Genomic DNA, 18,540 nt, shown 5'->3' with positions numbered 1-18,540 from the left:
CACTATAGGTATGGCCCCATTTGTTTGGATCCCTTGTGCCTAGGTCACAAATCACTATAGGTATGGCCCCATAAAGTGACATCTGATTTTTCTGGGTGCATTTTGTTTGCACTTCACCTTGTCCTACTAGATAGGTGTGTCAAGTTTGTGAGCAAACATCAGTGTAGGGACCCAGTATGTTTGTTCCAGTTGTATGTTTCATAAATACAACATGTTATGACCGTACACAAAATCTATAATACCATAGTCATAGAAGACAATTAGTCAGGACATATATCTATCCAATAAAATAAAAGTGATCTGTACATCCAGAGACTTGTAAAATGGTCTCCTTTAATATGGAGGGAGTACAGGGCACCCACCATACATGGCAAGTGATAAATATTGATCTGCCATGCTGTACAAATACAGCTTATAGAAAGTACAAGAACAAAGATAAAGCTATGTCTCTCAAAAGAATTAAAACAAAATCAAAACTTGAAATTTAAAAAAAACTTGATTGTGTCTTTATTATTATTATTATTATTATTATTATTAATAAACAGGATTTATATAGCGCCAACATATTACGTCTTTATAGAGATTTTCAGAGTGTGGGAATGAATTTGTTAAATATTCATTTTGGCACTACACATTATGTGCTATACTAGCTTGCAGGTCTCATACTATGTTGCTGATTAGTTGTAATGTGTCTGTGACTTATCAGTGTTGTGGAGTGTCTTCTGTGAGTCACATACTTGTTACCTTTGACCTACATAGAACATATTACATAGAGCACGTACAATCCCAGGTCAGACTGTCTATCTAATGATTCCTGGAGAAGAGCAGACTCTAGGTAATAACCTTATTGAAAAAAAATACTTTGTATTCCTTCTAGTTTAGTAAATTATATTATATTGTTTAATTTATTTTCAAAGCATGAGCATTTCAAACAGAGAACAATACAACAAAAGTGCTTGTTATTTGTTCCACATCTACTGGATTTATTTTCAGACACAATAAACTCACATTAGCACAGTCTAGTTCATAGCAAGTCTGAAACAAAGAACGTTCTATTGCCAGTATCTTGCACCAGTCTAAGGCTACATACACGCAATGCTCTGAGCTGATATCAGATGAGAAACTTGCATGTGTACAGTGCTTGTCGTCCATCATCCGAACGACCGTCCTGGTGGATCCACGGACGATGGCGACAAACGATCCTAATGCAAGGGAAGGGGGAGAGCGCAGCAGGGTGCTGCTCCATGGTTCTCCCCCTCCTCTCTCCATAGAGCAGAATGGTGTAAATGTACAATGCTTGTTAATGCATCCTGCAGTCTTTTTTCGCTGGAAAGATCATGAAAGATCCTTTCCAACTATTATTGCACATGTGTAGATAGCCTAATACTTACCAATCACCTAAAAATCTGACTACCTGACTGTAAAAGATCACCACACATAAAACAATCCGAGTACAAACTGCTTTATATGTACCATCTTGTGTGTACAATACACAGTTTTGGTAGATTTGAAGTTGAATGTTCAAAGATTGTACGGTCAGATTGCAATGAGTATGGTAAACTTTAGATTTTCCAGAACTTTGTAATATATTTTGTGATAGTTACTTTCCACTGACCACCAGTTTAGCAGAACACTTTTCCCCTGATGACTATTAGTTTAAGACAATGCTTCCTCTTCCAATGACCACCAGTTTAAGGGAACACTTTTTCCTCTTTCTACTGTTCATTAAAGGGAGTACTTCTCTTGCTGATCATCAGTTTAAGGCAGGGGTCAAAAATAAAAAGTCGCAGGCCAACCTTGAAACTTGTTGAAAAAATTGAGGAAATGTTTCCTTTCTCATTAGATATTACACCTTTTCACATAGAAACAAAGGGGTTTTGCTTCACATTCAATCTGGAACAAGCTTATAATAGAGAAAGAGGCATAAACATTTTTAAAAAAATTTTATTTTAGAAAAAAATGTAATGCCTCTTTGTCTATTTGTAGCCTTCTGTGTGAAATTTCAATGGTAATCTTTTTGCACAGGCTAACAATAATAATACCAATATTCTTCTTGAAAATCGACCCATTCAAGTCCATGCCTTGGAGTAGCAAGGAAAAGTACAGCTGAGGGGGAGTGCTGGAAATTCCAGACCCGGCCAATGTGGAGCTAAATCTGGCCCGCCACTGAAACTCCCTCTTCATTGAAATAACGCAGCTACTAAACATCCCGGCATTATTTGCATCTATAAAACAGTCTAAACCGGGGGCACGCAAAGGCAGAGAGCCTGCTGGTCTGTGGCAGGCCAGCTGCAGTTTATATTTAGGATTTCTTTGGGGGCCAAAAAAAAGTACGTTGGGGGCCAGAGTTTGACACCCCTGGTTTAAGGGAACACTTTTTTCTCCACTGACCACTAGTTCAGGGGAGCACGTCTTTCCCCTTTGACTATTAGTTTCAATGAGTACTTCTTCACCTACTGATCACCAATTTAAGGGAACACTTCTTCTCCCACTGACCACTAGGTTTATGAAATAAAAACTGTCTTAAAAGAAACAATTACCCATGGAAACAAATAGGATACCTTGAAATGGAACCTATGGCTTACATAAACAGTATACAAGGTAAGGTTGTGAACGTGTCTAATCATTGTATATGGTTCTTGATATCAGGAGGTTATTTTGCGGTTTCAGCCCCTATGGCCACCCTTACCTTACTTTCACTTTCAAGATTATTGCTTGTGCACTCCATAATCTGCCAAATAACAAATGGCCATGCTTGTCATTTATATCATCCATGTACTTGAGCTGCGTAGATTGTTAAATTCTGGTTGGTTTTTGCAGGTTAAGAATATTTACTATTTAGTATCCCCCATCTGTAATCAGGAAGTAGTCATATTGGGCCTGATTTATTAAAGCTCTGGAGATTTATTAAAGACTGGAGAGGGTACACTTTCACCAGTGAAGCTGGGTGATCCAGCAAACATGGAATGGATTTCTGAAAAGTTGTTAGCAAATGTTTTTAGTCCTGACCCAGATTCATTCCAGGTTTGATGTGTGCCCCAGCTTTACTGATAAAAGTGTATCCTCTCTAGTCTTGGAGAGCTTTAATAAATCAGGCCCATTGTGTCATCATGCTGGTTGTAATATAGGGTGTATCACTAATGTCTACATGGATTGCAGCTAGTTGTACACAATGACTGTTATGTTGTCAGGGAAAAAATCCTAGATGTTGCAAGTCATGGAGGCTATGAATATGACTTCAATATATTTGAGAATTGCAAGTACAAATAAGTACAAAACATCCCTTATACAGATTTTAAAAAGCTAACACACATTTATCTGATATCTTTTATTACTTTTTCAGAGTATTATCTGTAATAGCCTTTCTCAAACTTTTTATTCCTGAGAAACCTGAAAACAATTTTCAGGTGCTGGGGAACCCCTATTATGTTTAATCAATAGGAACATGCTACTTACGTTGGTTTCCAGTGGGAATAATGTTCTCCAATATACATAAAACCTTTACAAACAGCCAAAAAGGTCAAGTGGTGCCGGCCCTGAAACCATGCAGGCATCATCTTATGGGACGTCAGTCAGAAGCAGCTCAAGGGACCCCTGGCAACTTCTGCAGAAACCTTGAGGTTCCACAAAGCCCTGATATATAAGGTATAACAAATATAGCGTATATAACAAGTAGTGGAGCCATTTGCATCAAACATTCAGTGATTAACATACTAGAGCTTTGAGAATGCTCTTTATCATACATTTCATTTTTTAGCAGAAGGAAAGGCAGCCATGCTGTCAACCTAGGTGTGCTGGGGTCCTTCAAACAATCCGTCATCTAGTGTGAGCGCTTTTTCTTGTTACTTCAGCTAAATGAGACATCTGTCTGGCTTTGGGCAGCCTATGTCTGTGTAGACATTTTCCCGGGCTGTAGTAAGAAACCAGTACTTATAGCCACTTTGTTGTTTGTGTATACTTTGTAATTACTTTGTGTATACTTTCTATTACTATAAATGTCTGAATAAACTCATATTAATAGGTAAAATATCATCTGTCCCCAACCTATTATAATGCTTTTGCTGCCTCCTCATTTCTTCAGGCTGTGAGTGAAGATAGAATTACTTTTCCTTTGTTTGAACTGCATGACCCAAAGTGATGTATGTAACTGTCATTCATGAGATACCCTCCCTCTGCTTGATTTATAGCATGCATGCCATGGAACATTTGTTACCAGTGCAGATGGAACAGTTGGCTTTATATGGTGACTTTGAAATTAACAACAGAACACTTTTTTTTATTATTAAAACATATTCAACACTAGAAATATCGATGACTGAACTTTAGAAATTCTTTTAGAAATTCTATGTTGAAGGTCCAGGTCCATGTAATTTCATCTATATTAATAAATCAGCAGTTGCTCTAGCAGATTGCATCAGGTAGCACTGAACCTGCTAACCTCTGCTTATCTCAGGCAGCAATGAACTGGTAAATCTCAGTCTCTCAATGTGAAATGTGCGACTCGCACTGCAACATTCTTAGCATATGAAGAAAAAAATCTTGTAATGCAGTAAATAAAAATGTAACTGTGTAGGAAATTTTCATGATTGAACTAATCCCTTTAAAGAAGTCTTGTCAGTGCTCCAGATCCACTTTATTCCATCTATAACATTGCATCAGCAGCTGCTCTCACAGATTGCATCAGACTGCAATGAACCTGCTAACCTCTGCCTTTGGTAATTTCAGCAAACGTGCTGTCTGTCCTCATTGTACTTCAGCTGCTTTACATATCATACCAAAGCTAACACTCCTGTGTGCTAGACTGGTGACATACATCTGATATTCAAAGCAGTAAACTGGTTTAACCATTATATAATCTCTCTCTCTCTCGCGATATAAATATATACATATATATATATATTTTTTTTATATATATATAATAATAAAAAATACAATAGGCATGTACATGTCATGTCAAGGTCATGGATTGAAGGCTGTCCATTAAATCAAGTATTTTAAAAATGATCCTTGCTGAAAAGTTTATAGTTTGGTAGAGTGCAATGTAAGATCATTTTTTTTTTCCAACAATAAATACTTCTCTTGACTTTCTTGTACTGGTCTCAGTTATATAGAAAGTTAGTGGTAGGTACCGGTAACACAGGGACCAGCACGTATTGCTAGCTAGATGTTATCAAATAATAATGTAAGTCCTAAAAACCACAGATGTTAGATACTGCATAACTAACCATTACACTAGAGGAGGTATGGCGTAAGAAAAATATCAATATCCTTATTGATTCCTTATTGAATCAACAAGATGCTCTCAAACTTAATCAGGGTGGCTTTTTCTGACATTTTGGGGTTCTCATCATTCGCCTGGAATTTTATCAAAAGGATAGTGTTGTCATACCCAATAGAAAATAAGCATTGGGTAAATAAACATACACAGTCCTTTTTTTCTGGTAAAGGTATTATAAATAACTATTTATTTTCAGGGAGATTATAGAGTGGGGTCCACTTTAATATAATCTGTAATGAGAGATCTCAAAAGTTGTGTTGTGGAAATGTTAACAAACCTTTGTGTAATAAATGGCACACCAATGAATATTCACTACTGGTATGAACAAGCAGGTTAGTGTTCACCAGACATCTCCACAATTGCTGGACTTACTGTGGATGGCTTCCAAGTTGCATCCCCCATTCACATATGTATTGGAAACTGATAACAGTAGAGAGAAATGAGACACAGTACAAGCATTGCAGGCAAGGAAGTGCAACAAATGCAGTCTAAAGTTTGTACAGGAGCACTTGGGGTCACAGGTAAAGAGGAATAATGAGAACAGGGGAAGCAGATTCTGCAGCGCAAAGGTGATATGCAGGAACACTAGCAACAGTCCGCAGCTCTGGAGTCACTGGGTCACAGAAATTTCAATGGACATACGGGGACATAGAGGTCATACAGTAAAGTAAGATAACTGAAACTCTCAGCGCACACAGGAAAACACAAGGATACTGGGGAGGCATTTAGGAACACTGGAATTCTCAGGATACACAAAAATTCTCAGGGATACAGGAACTTAGAAAGGATCCTTCCAGGACACTGTTACCTTGTGGTACTTGGGAGGTTCTAAGGGCTATGAAACTCAGAATACACAGAGTCAGGGGCCTGCGGCTTGAAAGAAGGCAAGTGGTGTAAGGTCTTAGGGAAGAATGGTTTTGGCAAGGTCTCAAATTTTGGCACAACACAAAGAAACAGAAGCTGGGTGACAATCAGGCTGAAAAGAAAAGACAGGAGTAAGGAGTCTGATATAGGACGGGCCTGCAGGTAATAAGGCACCATCACCATGAAGAAAATCAGCCAGACACCTCCCAAATCTACTACAGTACCATCCAGACCACAGCTCCCACAGCGCGTCCACTACCCGCAGAGTATGGCAGTGACTAGTAATAGAGGTAGGTGGAGCAAGTGTGTGTCTAGAGAAGATGGGTAGCTGTAAGCATTATCTCCATGCCTGTCAAACAGTGTGCTTATTGTGCTTGCATGTCATACTATTACTTGTTGATGTTGTGAGCTGCATCAGTTCCTTTGATGTGATCAGGATATAAATTGAGGATAAAAGTAAAATGCAGGGTGCTGGTATACAGTACAAGGTGTCCGAAGAATCACTACACACTTCCTTTTTTCAGTTTTGCTCCAGGTATCCTTCGGAGAGACTTGAGGCCATCAGCATATGAAAACTTATGCTTTTCAATTTTTGTAAGTATATCATTCTCTTATCCATGACTTGCCAATTGACATTGGAGCAGCGTTGCAAAATTTGCACTTGGCAAGAAGTTTTTCAGTCCCCGACTGCATTTCAGCTTAAGTTTGAGAAGCTTTATGGCCATCACACTACTCCAGCACATAACACACTACTGCCACCATAGATGAAAACACTGAACTCTGGAGCAGGCGCTTGTGCAAAGCCAGGGAAGTCCATCCAGAGGACTGCAGTGCAACCCAGCATCAACAAAAGCTCGATGCTTCGGAGACTAATAAAGCTCTACCCGTACTGACTTCAGGTCGTTCAAAATTTGTTTGATGTGCCACAACTTCAGGCGAGAAGTGACCCTGCTAATGTTTTTTTTTCAACAAAGGCCCCTCCCCACTTTGCCAGGTTAGCCAGAGATTTCCTGAACATCAAGTTTCCTGACCAAGAAGGGGTCCCCTTGAATGGGCTCCGAGCTCCCCTGACCTTACACCTTGTGACTTTTTTTTGTGCGCCTATATAAAAAAAAGGTGTATGCCACTAAGCCCCATAACCTGTCACAGCTTGAGGAAGGAATCTGCACGGCCTTTAGCAAGGTCAGGGAAGAGATGCTGCAAAATGTCGGAGAGGCTTGTGTCCAAAGGTGGCTGAAAGTTGTACAAAATGGAGGCGCACATGTGGAGGTATACAACTAGTCTTCAAGGTGTATGACTGTGAGGACAAGTCTAGCAAGAAAATATGAATAAACTCAGTTTCTTATGTAATTTTTAGTGTAGATAAAGGCAGTGAACAAAGTTAGCAGGGATGACACGGGGTAGCTGCATAGGAGTCAGCAGCACACACTATAGGGGTATTGTGGCTGTGGCTAAATTGTGGACCTTATCACACATTTTACATGTTCTTGGCCCTGCTTGGCATCACTGGTGTTCAGTATTTCTGTGGTCCAACAAGGCTAACAATGCTGAATATACTGAATTTGCAGCATAATACAGGCAGTGTTATCAATCCAGAGGAGTAGGTACATACCTGACTTGATTTTTGGAAGCCCAACAAGGATTCATCTGTACTGAAATTGTGGGTTTTTGAATGGGATAAAGCATGCTAAATGCTGATTCTTATTTCTGGCATTAAATGAATAAATACATAAATAAATGTCCTTTTTACCCACCTATGCATAGTCATATGACACTCCACACTTTAGGTTTTTCTCCCCTTCTTTTTACAGGACACAAAGGTCCTTGTTCAGGTGTCTGTCTCACCTCTATGTGATGTGGATGCTACCTGTGAGGTGTCTAGTGGTGGGGTCCCCTAAGGATGTAGAAGAAGAGTATGTAGCAGTGACATGAATGCAAAAGGACAGACAATTTCTCGCTGGCATGGACATGGATTAGCAGTACCCCTTACCTATAATTCGGCTGCCAAGAGACCTGGATGACTAAGTTTGGTAACTATATTTTGCTTGAAAAGCTAAATGATGGTTTGGAGGGAGGCAATATTTTTCTGCAGATTATTTTTAAAGATTATATGGTATTTTGGTAATTTAATTTACATCTACATCAGGGTAATGTTTTAAACTGCGTTTAGCTGTAAGGGACAGGACAATGTCCATATGTCCCATTTTTACACAAGATATAATTTCCATGTCGTTTATGATCAGGAGCATAAACTTGTAGAAAATCTTTATCATACGTAATAGGGAAATAAAAATCAGGCGATGGGTTACAAGGTATTAAACTATTACCCCATACCTGAACACACGTTGTCCCTGAACATTGCTTGCCACATCAATGACATGCCAAACTTATTAATAGATGAAGGCAGTAAATGTTTTGAGAATCTTTAACGAATGCATTACAGCGAGATAGTAGTTAATCTTTAATTTACCGAACTGTTTGTAAACAATAATAGCATGTGAGGACAGAAGAATCGTGTGAATCGGTGTGTTTGACATCTGTAGGTACGAAAAACTGCTTTTCCATATTCTCCCCATAAAATCTCAGCCAGGACACTACTTGCATTGAGTTTGCAGATTCTCCCTGTGTTTGTGTGGGTTTCCTCCGGGTATTTTGGTTTCTTCCCACATTCCAAAAACATGTAATAAGGTTAATTGGCTTCCCCCAAAAAACTGACCTTAGACTGTATTAAAGACATATGACAAAGGTAGAAACATTAGACTGTGAGCCCCTTTGAGGGACAGCTAATGACATGACTATGGACCTTGTACAGTGCTATGTAATATGTCAGCACTTTAAAAATACAGTTTATTATTAATAATAATAATAATAATAATAATAATATTAAATAATTAGTGATGTATGTAATTCGCTGGGTGATCTATGGCATGTTGAACACCAGTCTGCCAGAACTGTTTAGGTTTTGAGCATGTTATATATCAGCAGTAGAGTGAGCATATTTAAAACATTTGAGTCTGATAAAATATGATTGGTGAGGTGGAATTTAAGAGTAGTAATACATTTTGTGCATTAGTTCCCATAAGATACCGCTGTGATAGTATTCTAGGAAAAGTTTAAAGAAGTGAAAATTTAAGTTGTGGTTGTGTTGGGGAAATATTAGATCCAGTTGTTTGTTCCTTATGGCCTTTTTTTGTAACCTATTTGGTCACAATAGCCACAGTCCACAACTTTTGAGCTTTACTATAATTTTGTCCACTGGAATTGACCAATCAATAGCAGAGATAATGAACTTGCAGAAAAGGACATCCTCATAACAGTTAGCAAAGAAAGGTTTTTATTTGTGGAGTCAATACAAGACTGTACAGCTCTAGTTCCTTTTAAAAAAAACATATTTAATGTTATTTCTGTTTCTGCTGTCAAGGTTTACACTACTTCATAACCCAAAAAAACAAGCTTTTAACTCCTGACCAATCACCAAAGTACTTGTGCTGTGTGTACATTTTGTAATTTACCTGGAGATAGGCTTTACTGGATGCTTAAAAATTTAAAAATTGCCCATTGGCGTTTTTGACTCAGCAGGGGCCACTGAAATTGTTGTGGCTACAATGATCAGATAATAAATTACTTTCATCAAAACTAGCTCTATTTCTGAGGGTTCTCATGCTCATACAAAAATACAAATGTTACATAAATCTTCACTGCCTTACAAAATTGCCAAATTTTATTAGCTATTTATGAGATAATAAAATGTTTTCATCATATTTTTTTCTGATGTTATTCTTTCATTTTCCTCCTGCTTTTCCCACAAAGCTTGCTATTGCACCACTAATTACAAATGAGCTAAGCATTTACAAATCCACACATACTAGGAAGAAAACAACCGTGGTGTTTGGTTAGTTTTACATACCCCTCCACCTCAAAAATATTTGTACCTACATTTCGTTGTTTTATTAAATGTAGATTCAGGCAGGACCTTTATTTAGTAGCAGGTTAGAATACTAAGAAATATATAAATACATTTTATTGCATGAATGTTTAATACTAATACATGAAAAAAAATCTAGAGCTAAATCTATGTAGAAAGTTTAACCTCAAAATCCCACGATTTATTCAGGTTGATATCAATGTGACATCCAAGGGGCATTATCATTATGATAAGCTCATCCTTTACTCTTCTATTGTGGATAAAGGGAGAAATATACAACCTGTTTAGCTGCTTTTGCTGTCACAGTAAAAAATGAAACTGGTTCTGGGGCCACCCAGTCTTTGCTATGACAGGAATGATCTGTATATATATACCCTGTCATTTTGTTCAGCCAGTCATGCATCATACCCAGTATCAGTCCAATGGATGGGGACCCCTGTGTTCAGCAGATCATCAGGATGCAATTTTGCAGTTTGCACAGATTTGCTTTTTTATGTCAATAGCACAACAGTAAACTAATTAAAGCTATCACCAGAGGTTTATCACCCAAAATCGAAATTTCTGCCCTTTGTATAAATAAAAAATATTTCCAGCAAATTATTTGTTTCTAAAACATTCACAGAATACTGGGTAAGATAATTAGTACGGTTCGTAACGCATATATAACCAGAAAGCAATTCATTTGTGCAATAACAAGGACAGCGTCTGAGAAATCGGGGGCTCTGAGGAAGGAAAGGTAAGTATGAGTTTTTTGTTTTTGGTTTAGTTCTGATTTAAGTATCAGGGCCCAGCACCACCATCTTCCTTCTTGTGCCTACATCACCTAATCTTGCATGCGTGAGATCAGCATTACAGGATTACCATTATAGAAAAAAAAAAAACCCTGTGTGCATGCCCAGGTAGAGCACACACAGAAGTAGCAGCCAGAAACCTTCTGGGATATGTGACATAAGTATACCAGGAGGCCCTGCACTCTCATTCTACCTTTGTTGCCACTGCTGCACCCTTTTTTGTTAAACCCTTTTATGTAAAGTAAAAAATCTAGTGATAGGTCCACTTTAATATTCTAAACTTTTTCAATTACATACAGAAGTAAGTTTTACATTTACATACCATTATTACATTGGGGGAAAACAATTTGTGATTCACTCACAACTTTTTTTAAATCTGACTTTATGATTAGTCTTTCCATTCTCATGTGCATGTCCTCCTTTTCTTCCCAGTGGTGATCCAACATTTTACTTATCCAGAAAAGGTTAAGTTTAATCACATGAAAGCATTACCTAGTGTGTTCAGGTTATATATGGGCAAAATATATGTGAGAAGCCTAGAGGGAAATCTGTTATCTGATCCCTTTCTCGAGGAAAAACGCCATGCAATACAAATGTTTCCTTACATTTTGGATCTTAGGGCACCAAATGTAAAACATATTTTATGAGACACCAGTCGAATTAGTTGCAGTGTGTCTAGTAGCATTTGTAGTATGTTACCATATATTGCAATGTACTCTAAGAAAGGGCCTAATTTATTAAAGCATTCCAAGGCTGGAAAAGGATACACTTTCATCAGGGAAGCTGAGGGATCCAGCAAACTTGGAATGGATCTGGTCCAGGGTTCAAAACATTTGCTAACAAATAGCAAATGTTTTTCAGGAAATCAGTTCCAGGTTTGCTGAATTGCCCAGCTTCACTGATGAAAGCGTATTCTCTTCAATCTTAAAGAGCTTTAATAAATCTGGGCCAAAGTCGTGGAGGTACTTTGGGGAGCTATACAAGATTAAAGGCACTGTAGTGTACAAATGCATCTCATGTTCAGCAGTTTATGTTGCTGTTACATCTGTGTGCAATGCATTGATGTAAATCGGCTCCTACATGGGATGAATAATATTACCTACTAAACACTTTTGTTGTTGGGAAGTCTAAAGCTGCGTACACACTTGCAATTTTTGTCGTTGGAAAGGATCTTTCACGATCCTTTCCAACGACAAGGGGCTGCAAGATGCATGAACGATGCTGTACATACAGCACCATTCATGCTCTATGGAGAGGGGAGGGGGGAGAGCGACGGAGCGGCACCCTGCTGCGCGCTCTCCCCTTCCCTTTCATTATGATCGGCTGTCGTCCATCGTCCGTGGATCCGGCAGGTCGGTCGTCCGGACGTTGGACGACACCGACTGTACACACGGAAGATTTTCGCCCGATAATTGGCCGATGCCGATAAAAATCTGCCGTGTGTACGTAGCTTAAGAAAAGCTGTATTTTGGCATGAAAAAAATTGCACGGCAAAAAAAAAAAAAACTACACTGTTACTATTTTTTCATTCTATAACCTCCCACAGTAGCAATTTAGGCTGAAGGTCACCTGTACCACTTTATCCTAAACTGGATGACCATTGTAACTACCAGCTCCACGTTCTACTTGTGAACAAGGGTCAATTTCCTCTGGACTTTGACATCAATAAACACTCAGGCACCTTTCAACTGCACATGTTGGAAGGACATCATGGTCTGATGTTTATTATTATCGTGTTAGTGTAATTTTAAGCCACCTAATTTCCTTTATTGACAATAAAAGGTATAGTTACAGAGATAGGCATGTTCAAAGCTATAGACTGCTGGACTCATTGACCCGAAGTAGAATATCCGCTTAACCAGCGATATAATGTAGACTGTATTATGTGATCATGCAGATCGCATTGTTCTGCTCTATGGAGAGAACGATGGAGCGGCAACCTTGCTGTGCGCTCTCCTCCTTCACTTCCATTACGATCATTCATCGTCCATCGTCCGTGGATCCGCCAGGACGGTCGTTTGGATGATGGACGGTGGTCACTGTACACACATGGACTTGTGTACCTGGCTTTAGTAGAGAAAAAAGCTTACAAAAAAAAAATCTTGCCTGAAAATGTCTAAAAAGCATTCCTGTTTAACATGCATGGAAGCTTCTTCTGAGGGTTTTCACATTCAGCTTTCCCAGGTTACTCCAAAATCTTGTTAACGCATCTGACACAAGGCACCTGATTTATTAAGGCTCTCTAAGGCCGGAGAGGACACACTTTCATCAGCGAAGCTGGCTGATCCAGCAAACCTGGAATGGATCGGTCTAGAATTGAAAATATTTGCTAACAATTAGCTAATGACTGTTTAGGAAATCCATTCCAGGTTTGCTGGATCACCCAGCTTTACTGATGAAAGTGTATTCTCTCCAGCCTTGGAGAGCTTTAATAAATCAGGGCCAGGGGGTCTTTTCATAAATGCTGTTGCCCATAATTTATACAATGTTCACCCAATTTTTGCACATTTTTCCAATTACATTCAATTGGAAAAGTGTATGAAAATAATGAAAACTGTGGAAGAAAACACATATAACACACCTAAGGTTGTTTCTTGCGCAGCTTTATATATTTGTACTATTACTACTTTTACTATGAGGCTAAACTTATTGGTAAATTGCTTGGCCAGCAGCACTGGTTTCTGACATTTAGCCAATGGTAAAGATAATTGTTTGAGTACTCAACGTTCCCAAGAGGAATCTTGGTTTAAACAAAACCTTAGCTACAGTGTATGTTGACCTTTATCAGAAAACTCATATTTTCTGTGCCAATTCTATTTTAAGATTAAATAAAGTGTGAGGCTTTATGTGTCTGTGCATTAGAACCTTAATAGCAGGATCATCAGGTATCATTTCTATTTAAAAGAAAAGCAGCAAATCAAAAAATATTAAAAATCCCAATAACAAGGTAAAACTTTAATAATATATTAGTGATTGGTTTGACAATCAGCATTTTTAGGATGGTTAAAGTTTAATTTACCTAACCATCACTTACTCCCCCCTATGTAAATGATGCAACATCTGCAAGCGCCTGCATTGGAGCTGATATTTGCTCCCTTTTCCTTACAGTTTTGATTGGCTACCCCAGGAAGACATAACTCTCAGGTATGTGCACAGCAGTACATTCCTCCTACACCATGGCATGCTGAAGGTGTAGCTCAATATACAATCTAACGAGGTTTGATAGCAGACAGGTAGCATTCATTGCAGAACAGACATAGTACCGCGTGTCTCTTCTGCAATAAAAAGTCTTGCTGTTAGATTCATTTTTTTAAGTTCCATTTTAACTACAGTATTTGATAGTAATATACTTATACCTGTAATTGGGTATCATAGACCTTAAGTAATTACAGGTCAGTTACAGACTTGTGTTTTCTAATGGACAGAAAATACATTATCAAACCAGTGATGACTAAAAAAATGTTTCTTTGTCGTTTATAGATACATGGGTCACAAAGCAGCGCAAATATTTTTAAGTGGTTGCTACATGTGGAAAACTGTATGTAACTTTTTCTGTTACTTATATGTCAGCAGTTAGAAACTGGTATACTATAAATAATTTTCTTGTTATAATATACTGTATGTTTTTATTCTTGGTTTCTAACTATGACACTAGTATACTCATACCTGGGAAATTTCAATGGTTTGAGAGTCTGAGATTAGGGTAGAGTGAGGGGCATGAGAAGGACTAATAGTGGTGTGCAAACCTTAATGTCCTCTTCAGCAACTAATACAGATCTAAGTGTTCTTAGTAAAGGTCTCAGTTTTCCTAGCTGTCACCAGTGAATTCATGTGGCCCATCACTCTCATACAGACAAATAGTTGCAGTCTGTAGCAATAAAAAGCCCCCCCCTTCCCAATTTATAGAATACAGCAATAGTGTGGTGATCCCTATCCCCAGCTTTCCACATACAACATGCACACCAGAGATAAATGCCACCTATCCAGCCCAGGATCCTGTACTAAGCCAAGCCTCCACCTCCCTGTTCCCATCACAATTACAATACACACACTCGCTATGTAATCTTCTAACCTCCATTCACCTGCCACCCCATCTTAGTGTGGTCTGAGTATGCTTTGTGGCCTGTATCTTCAAAAATGCCATATGCAGTATGTATTGACTGTGCAAAACACACATTGATTTGCTGTGATGGTAACATAGCTGACTTAAACTACATATAAAATACACCCACTGTAAATTGTTATGTTTTTATTGCATATTTGAACAAACAAACATTAGTTCTTCATTCAAACAGGTAAAGGTGTAATCTTACACACACAAAACTGACACGGTGCTTATTCTCCTAATCTAAATTAGCGGAAAAAGATTTGTCAAGAGAAAAATATAAATCTACGAAATTTGAATTGGTACAGGTGTTATCTACCAACACTATAATACCTTCTTGTCTTTTTTAAACCTCAGATACTAAAGGTTTGATGTTATCTTTGTTATTGATGTTTGTGATATCATCATGCCAAGACAAAAAACTCTCAAAGGCCCTCAGGAAGAAGTTACACAATTATTTGAATTCAATAATTCTAGTGTAGGAAAACTTTTTTTACAAGTGGGATATGAAAGGATCTGCTTCTACTTCTAGTTCCACGAATCAAATGCACCGTGACTTCCCCTGCACCAGAGAGACAGATGTCTGGAGAGATATCCCAATAACACACACACACAGTATGGTTTTAGGAATATACTCTAATGTTTACTTAAGAAGGTGGTGGCTATGGGTATGATCTGAGCATTTACTGCTCTAAGATCCTGGACAAACCTAAAGGTATTGTCAGCCTTTCTCACTGGGTTGATAGGTGTGTTATAGGGGGAGATAGTTTCCTCAATAACCCCTGCCCCTAGGAATTCCATCAACATAGGCTCAATTCCCCTTTCTTTTTCTGGGGAAACTGGGTATTGTTTAATATAAACAGGTGCAGTGCCGGGCTTAAGCATTGCCTTGTATGGTGTACAAGAGATTAGGCCAACATCTTGATCAGTATTTGCCCAAACCTCAGGAGGAACCTGATCAAGTAGTGGATCCTGTGGTTGGCATTCCAAATATAAAAAACAATTACCATTTGGTACATGGATGGGCATGACTGAGGATGTGACATGTAGGTGTCCCGTGTTACTAATCCCCAACTGTAACTTCAATAGAACAAACAAATCTCTCCCTAATAAATTCACAGGACAATTTGGAATGATCCTGAAACGGTGTGTGAACATTGACTGGTGATCTTGTAAGTATCCCATTAATTCCCACAGAGGGCTCAGCATTCTCTCTTGAACCACTATAATAATCCTCACAAAAGGTACTACAAGTAGCAGCAAAAACCTACAAGAAAAGGCAGAGGACGTCCCTCTATGTTTAACACAATCAATGTCTCCTAAACATAACCCCTTAACCATGTCCATATGGAATAAATCATTTGCTCAGTCCCTAGGAAAAGAATTCACGCTTCCCATCCCCTCTGTTCATCCTGCCATAATATCCACCCAGGGAATAACTAAATAGTAATCAGTCCCACAAACTCGAGCTACATAATCCTTACATGTCTCTCCTACACATGGAGGTGGTGGGGAAACCTTTCCTTGTTTTGCACCCATTTCTTGCAACTTAGTTGAGACGGAAGCAGAGTTGAACTCTTCTCAGGACTGGCTGTAGTGAACCGTGAAGGCTCCGACAATTCCTGTCAACTGGGTACAGAGGACTTATGTCTATGCTCAACTTCCTCCTCAACTGCCTGTTAGTATTATCCCAGAGAACAGCCACTTACGATCACCAGTTTCTGGGTTAACGGGTTTCCCCTCGCCAGAGTGGTGGGGCGTCTTACTGTCTCCAGGACACACAATAAAGTTAGTACAATTTTCACAATATCATTTGCTGCTCACCTTAAGCACAAAATGAGATTACTTAATATTTCATAACATCACAGTATCATTTGCTGCTTACCTTCAGCACAAAAATAAAAATACTTTCATATTAACCCCCCAACCGCTCCGACATTTGTTTACATTTAAACTGTGTAGACAAAAAAGAAAATACACCTCCCTTACGATATATGGCTCAAGCTAGATCAGCAATTTTTCCCTTCAATGACCCCAGCTAGATCAGCTATTTTAACCTTTCAGGATAGATTTCAAATGACTGCTAATTTATCCAGGACTGGCCAACCCATAAAATGTATGCCAACTTGTGCTTATTGTTTGATGCTATAAGAAGTCCCCTAGACCTTCCAAAATATATAGTAGGATCTGCAGGTAACTCTTGCAAGATTTGGTGTAAAAAAACATGCACCTACAATTAGAAAAAGATTGCACCAAAATAAAACTGTCATGAAAAAGCCTTTGTTAGCCAAGACTATGGTTTGACATGGTCAATGGGTAGACTATAGGCTTGATTTATTATAGCCCCCCAAGGCTGGAGAGTATAGTTTCATCAGTGAAGCTGGGGTGATCCAGCAAACCTGGAATGTATCTGGTCCAGGATTCAAATCATTTGCATAGCAATCATAGCAAATGACTTTAAAGAAATCCATTCCAGGTTTGCTGGATCGCTTAGCTTCACTGATGAAAGTGTATCCTCTCCAGCCTTAGAAAGCTTTAATAAATCAGGCCCTATAAGTCCAAGATAGATTAGTTTGTCCACAGTGACAGTAGACAAATTTGATGCAATTCAAAGGAAGTATTTAAGAAGGGGAACCTTATAAAACTTTGAAGAATAGTGATGGAAATGATATAGTTTGGAGTTTAGGCAGCTTACAGTCATCATGTCAACTATGAATTCAACATTTCATCACAGTGTGCTTGACATACGGTCATCTATACAAAAACTGAAGTTAAAGCAAGAAAATCAAGAAAGGAATATCTTAAAAAAAGAAATCAAGGGTAATAGACCTGCCCACTCAATGGATTTGTGCATGCAGAAACAATCAATATTTTTACAGGTCACCAAAACATGTACTTACTTTATCTGCAGTACCGGGACCGTGACAGTACCCCCCCTTCTACGGGTGGCCTCCGGACACCCAGGACCGACCTTATCGGGATTAGCCCTGTGGAAAGCTCTCACTAGACGACTAGCATTAACGTCGGGCGCTGGAACCCACATTCTCTCCTCCGGACCGTACCCCTTCCAGTGAAGGAGATACTGGAGAGATCTGCAGAGAATTCGGGAGTCCAGTATCCTGGCAATCTGAAATTCTAGATTGCCGTCCACCATGACAGGAGGGGGAGGCAAGGAAGATGGTTCCAAAGGCACAACAAATCTCTTCAACAGTGATTTGTGGAACACATTATGAATCTTTAAAGCCTGTGGAAGTTCAAGACGAAAGGCAACTGGGTTAATAATGGCAGAGATCTTATATGGCCCAATAAACCTTGAACCCAACTTCCAAGAAGGTACTTTCAACTTAATATTTCTTGTGGACAGCCACACAGAATCACCCACTCTTAGGTCCGGACCACTCATACGTCTCTTGTCAGCCATACATTTATACTTGTTGCCCATTTTTTTTAAATTATTTTGAATTTTCTGCTAAATAGATGACAAAGAAGAGGAAAATCTTTCCTCTTCAGGAATGCCTGAAGTCTCAGTACCAGAAAATGTGCCAAACTGTGGATGAAACCCATATGCCCCAAAAAA

At 38.8% G+C, this 18,540-nt stretch overlaps 1 protein-coding gene across 4 annotated transcripts in view; it reads left to right on the top strand.

Annotated features, from left to right (window-relative positions):
- Positions 1 to 2,343: 2,343 nt before the first annotated feature.
- The window catches only part of LAMB3 (laminin subunit beta 3), a 76,305-nt gene continuing 60,108 nt past the window's right edge, over positions 2,344 to 18,540 (top strand). The window contains exons 1-2 of one of the 4 annotated variants that reach the window (XM_072425411.1): positions 2,344 to 2,601; positions 7,954 to 8,172. In XM_072425411.1, coding sequence (XP_072281512.1) covers positions 8,160 to 8,172 — 13 coding nt within the window. In that variant the 5' untranslated portion in view covers positions 2,344 to 2,601; positions 7,954 to 8,159. Of the gene's footprint in view, positions 2,602 to 6,433; positions 6,737 to 7,381; positions 8,173 to 18,540 lie in introns of those variants that run through there. The other 3 variants (XM_072425402.1, XM_072425387.1, XM_072425394.1) reach the window with 3 other exon arrangements.

The sequence above is a fragment of the Pyxicephalus adspersus genome, chromosome 1, assembly GCF_032062135.1.
Source record: "Pyxicephalus adspersus chromosome 1, UCB_Pads_2.0, whole genome shotgun sequence".
NCBI lineage: Eukaryota > Metazoa > Chordata > Amphibia > Anura > Pyxicephalidae > Pyxicephalus > Pyxicephalus adspersus.
The sequence above is the reverse complement of the archived record's forward strand: the minus strand, read 5'-3'. Positions and strand labels throughout refer to the sequence as shown.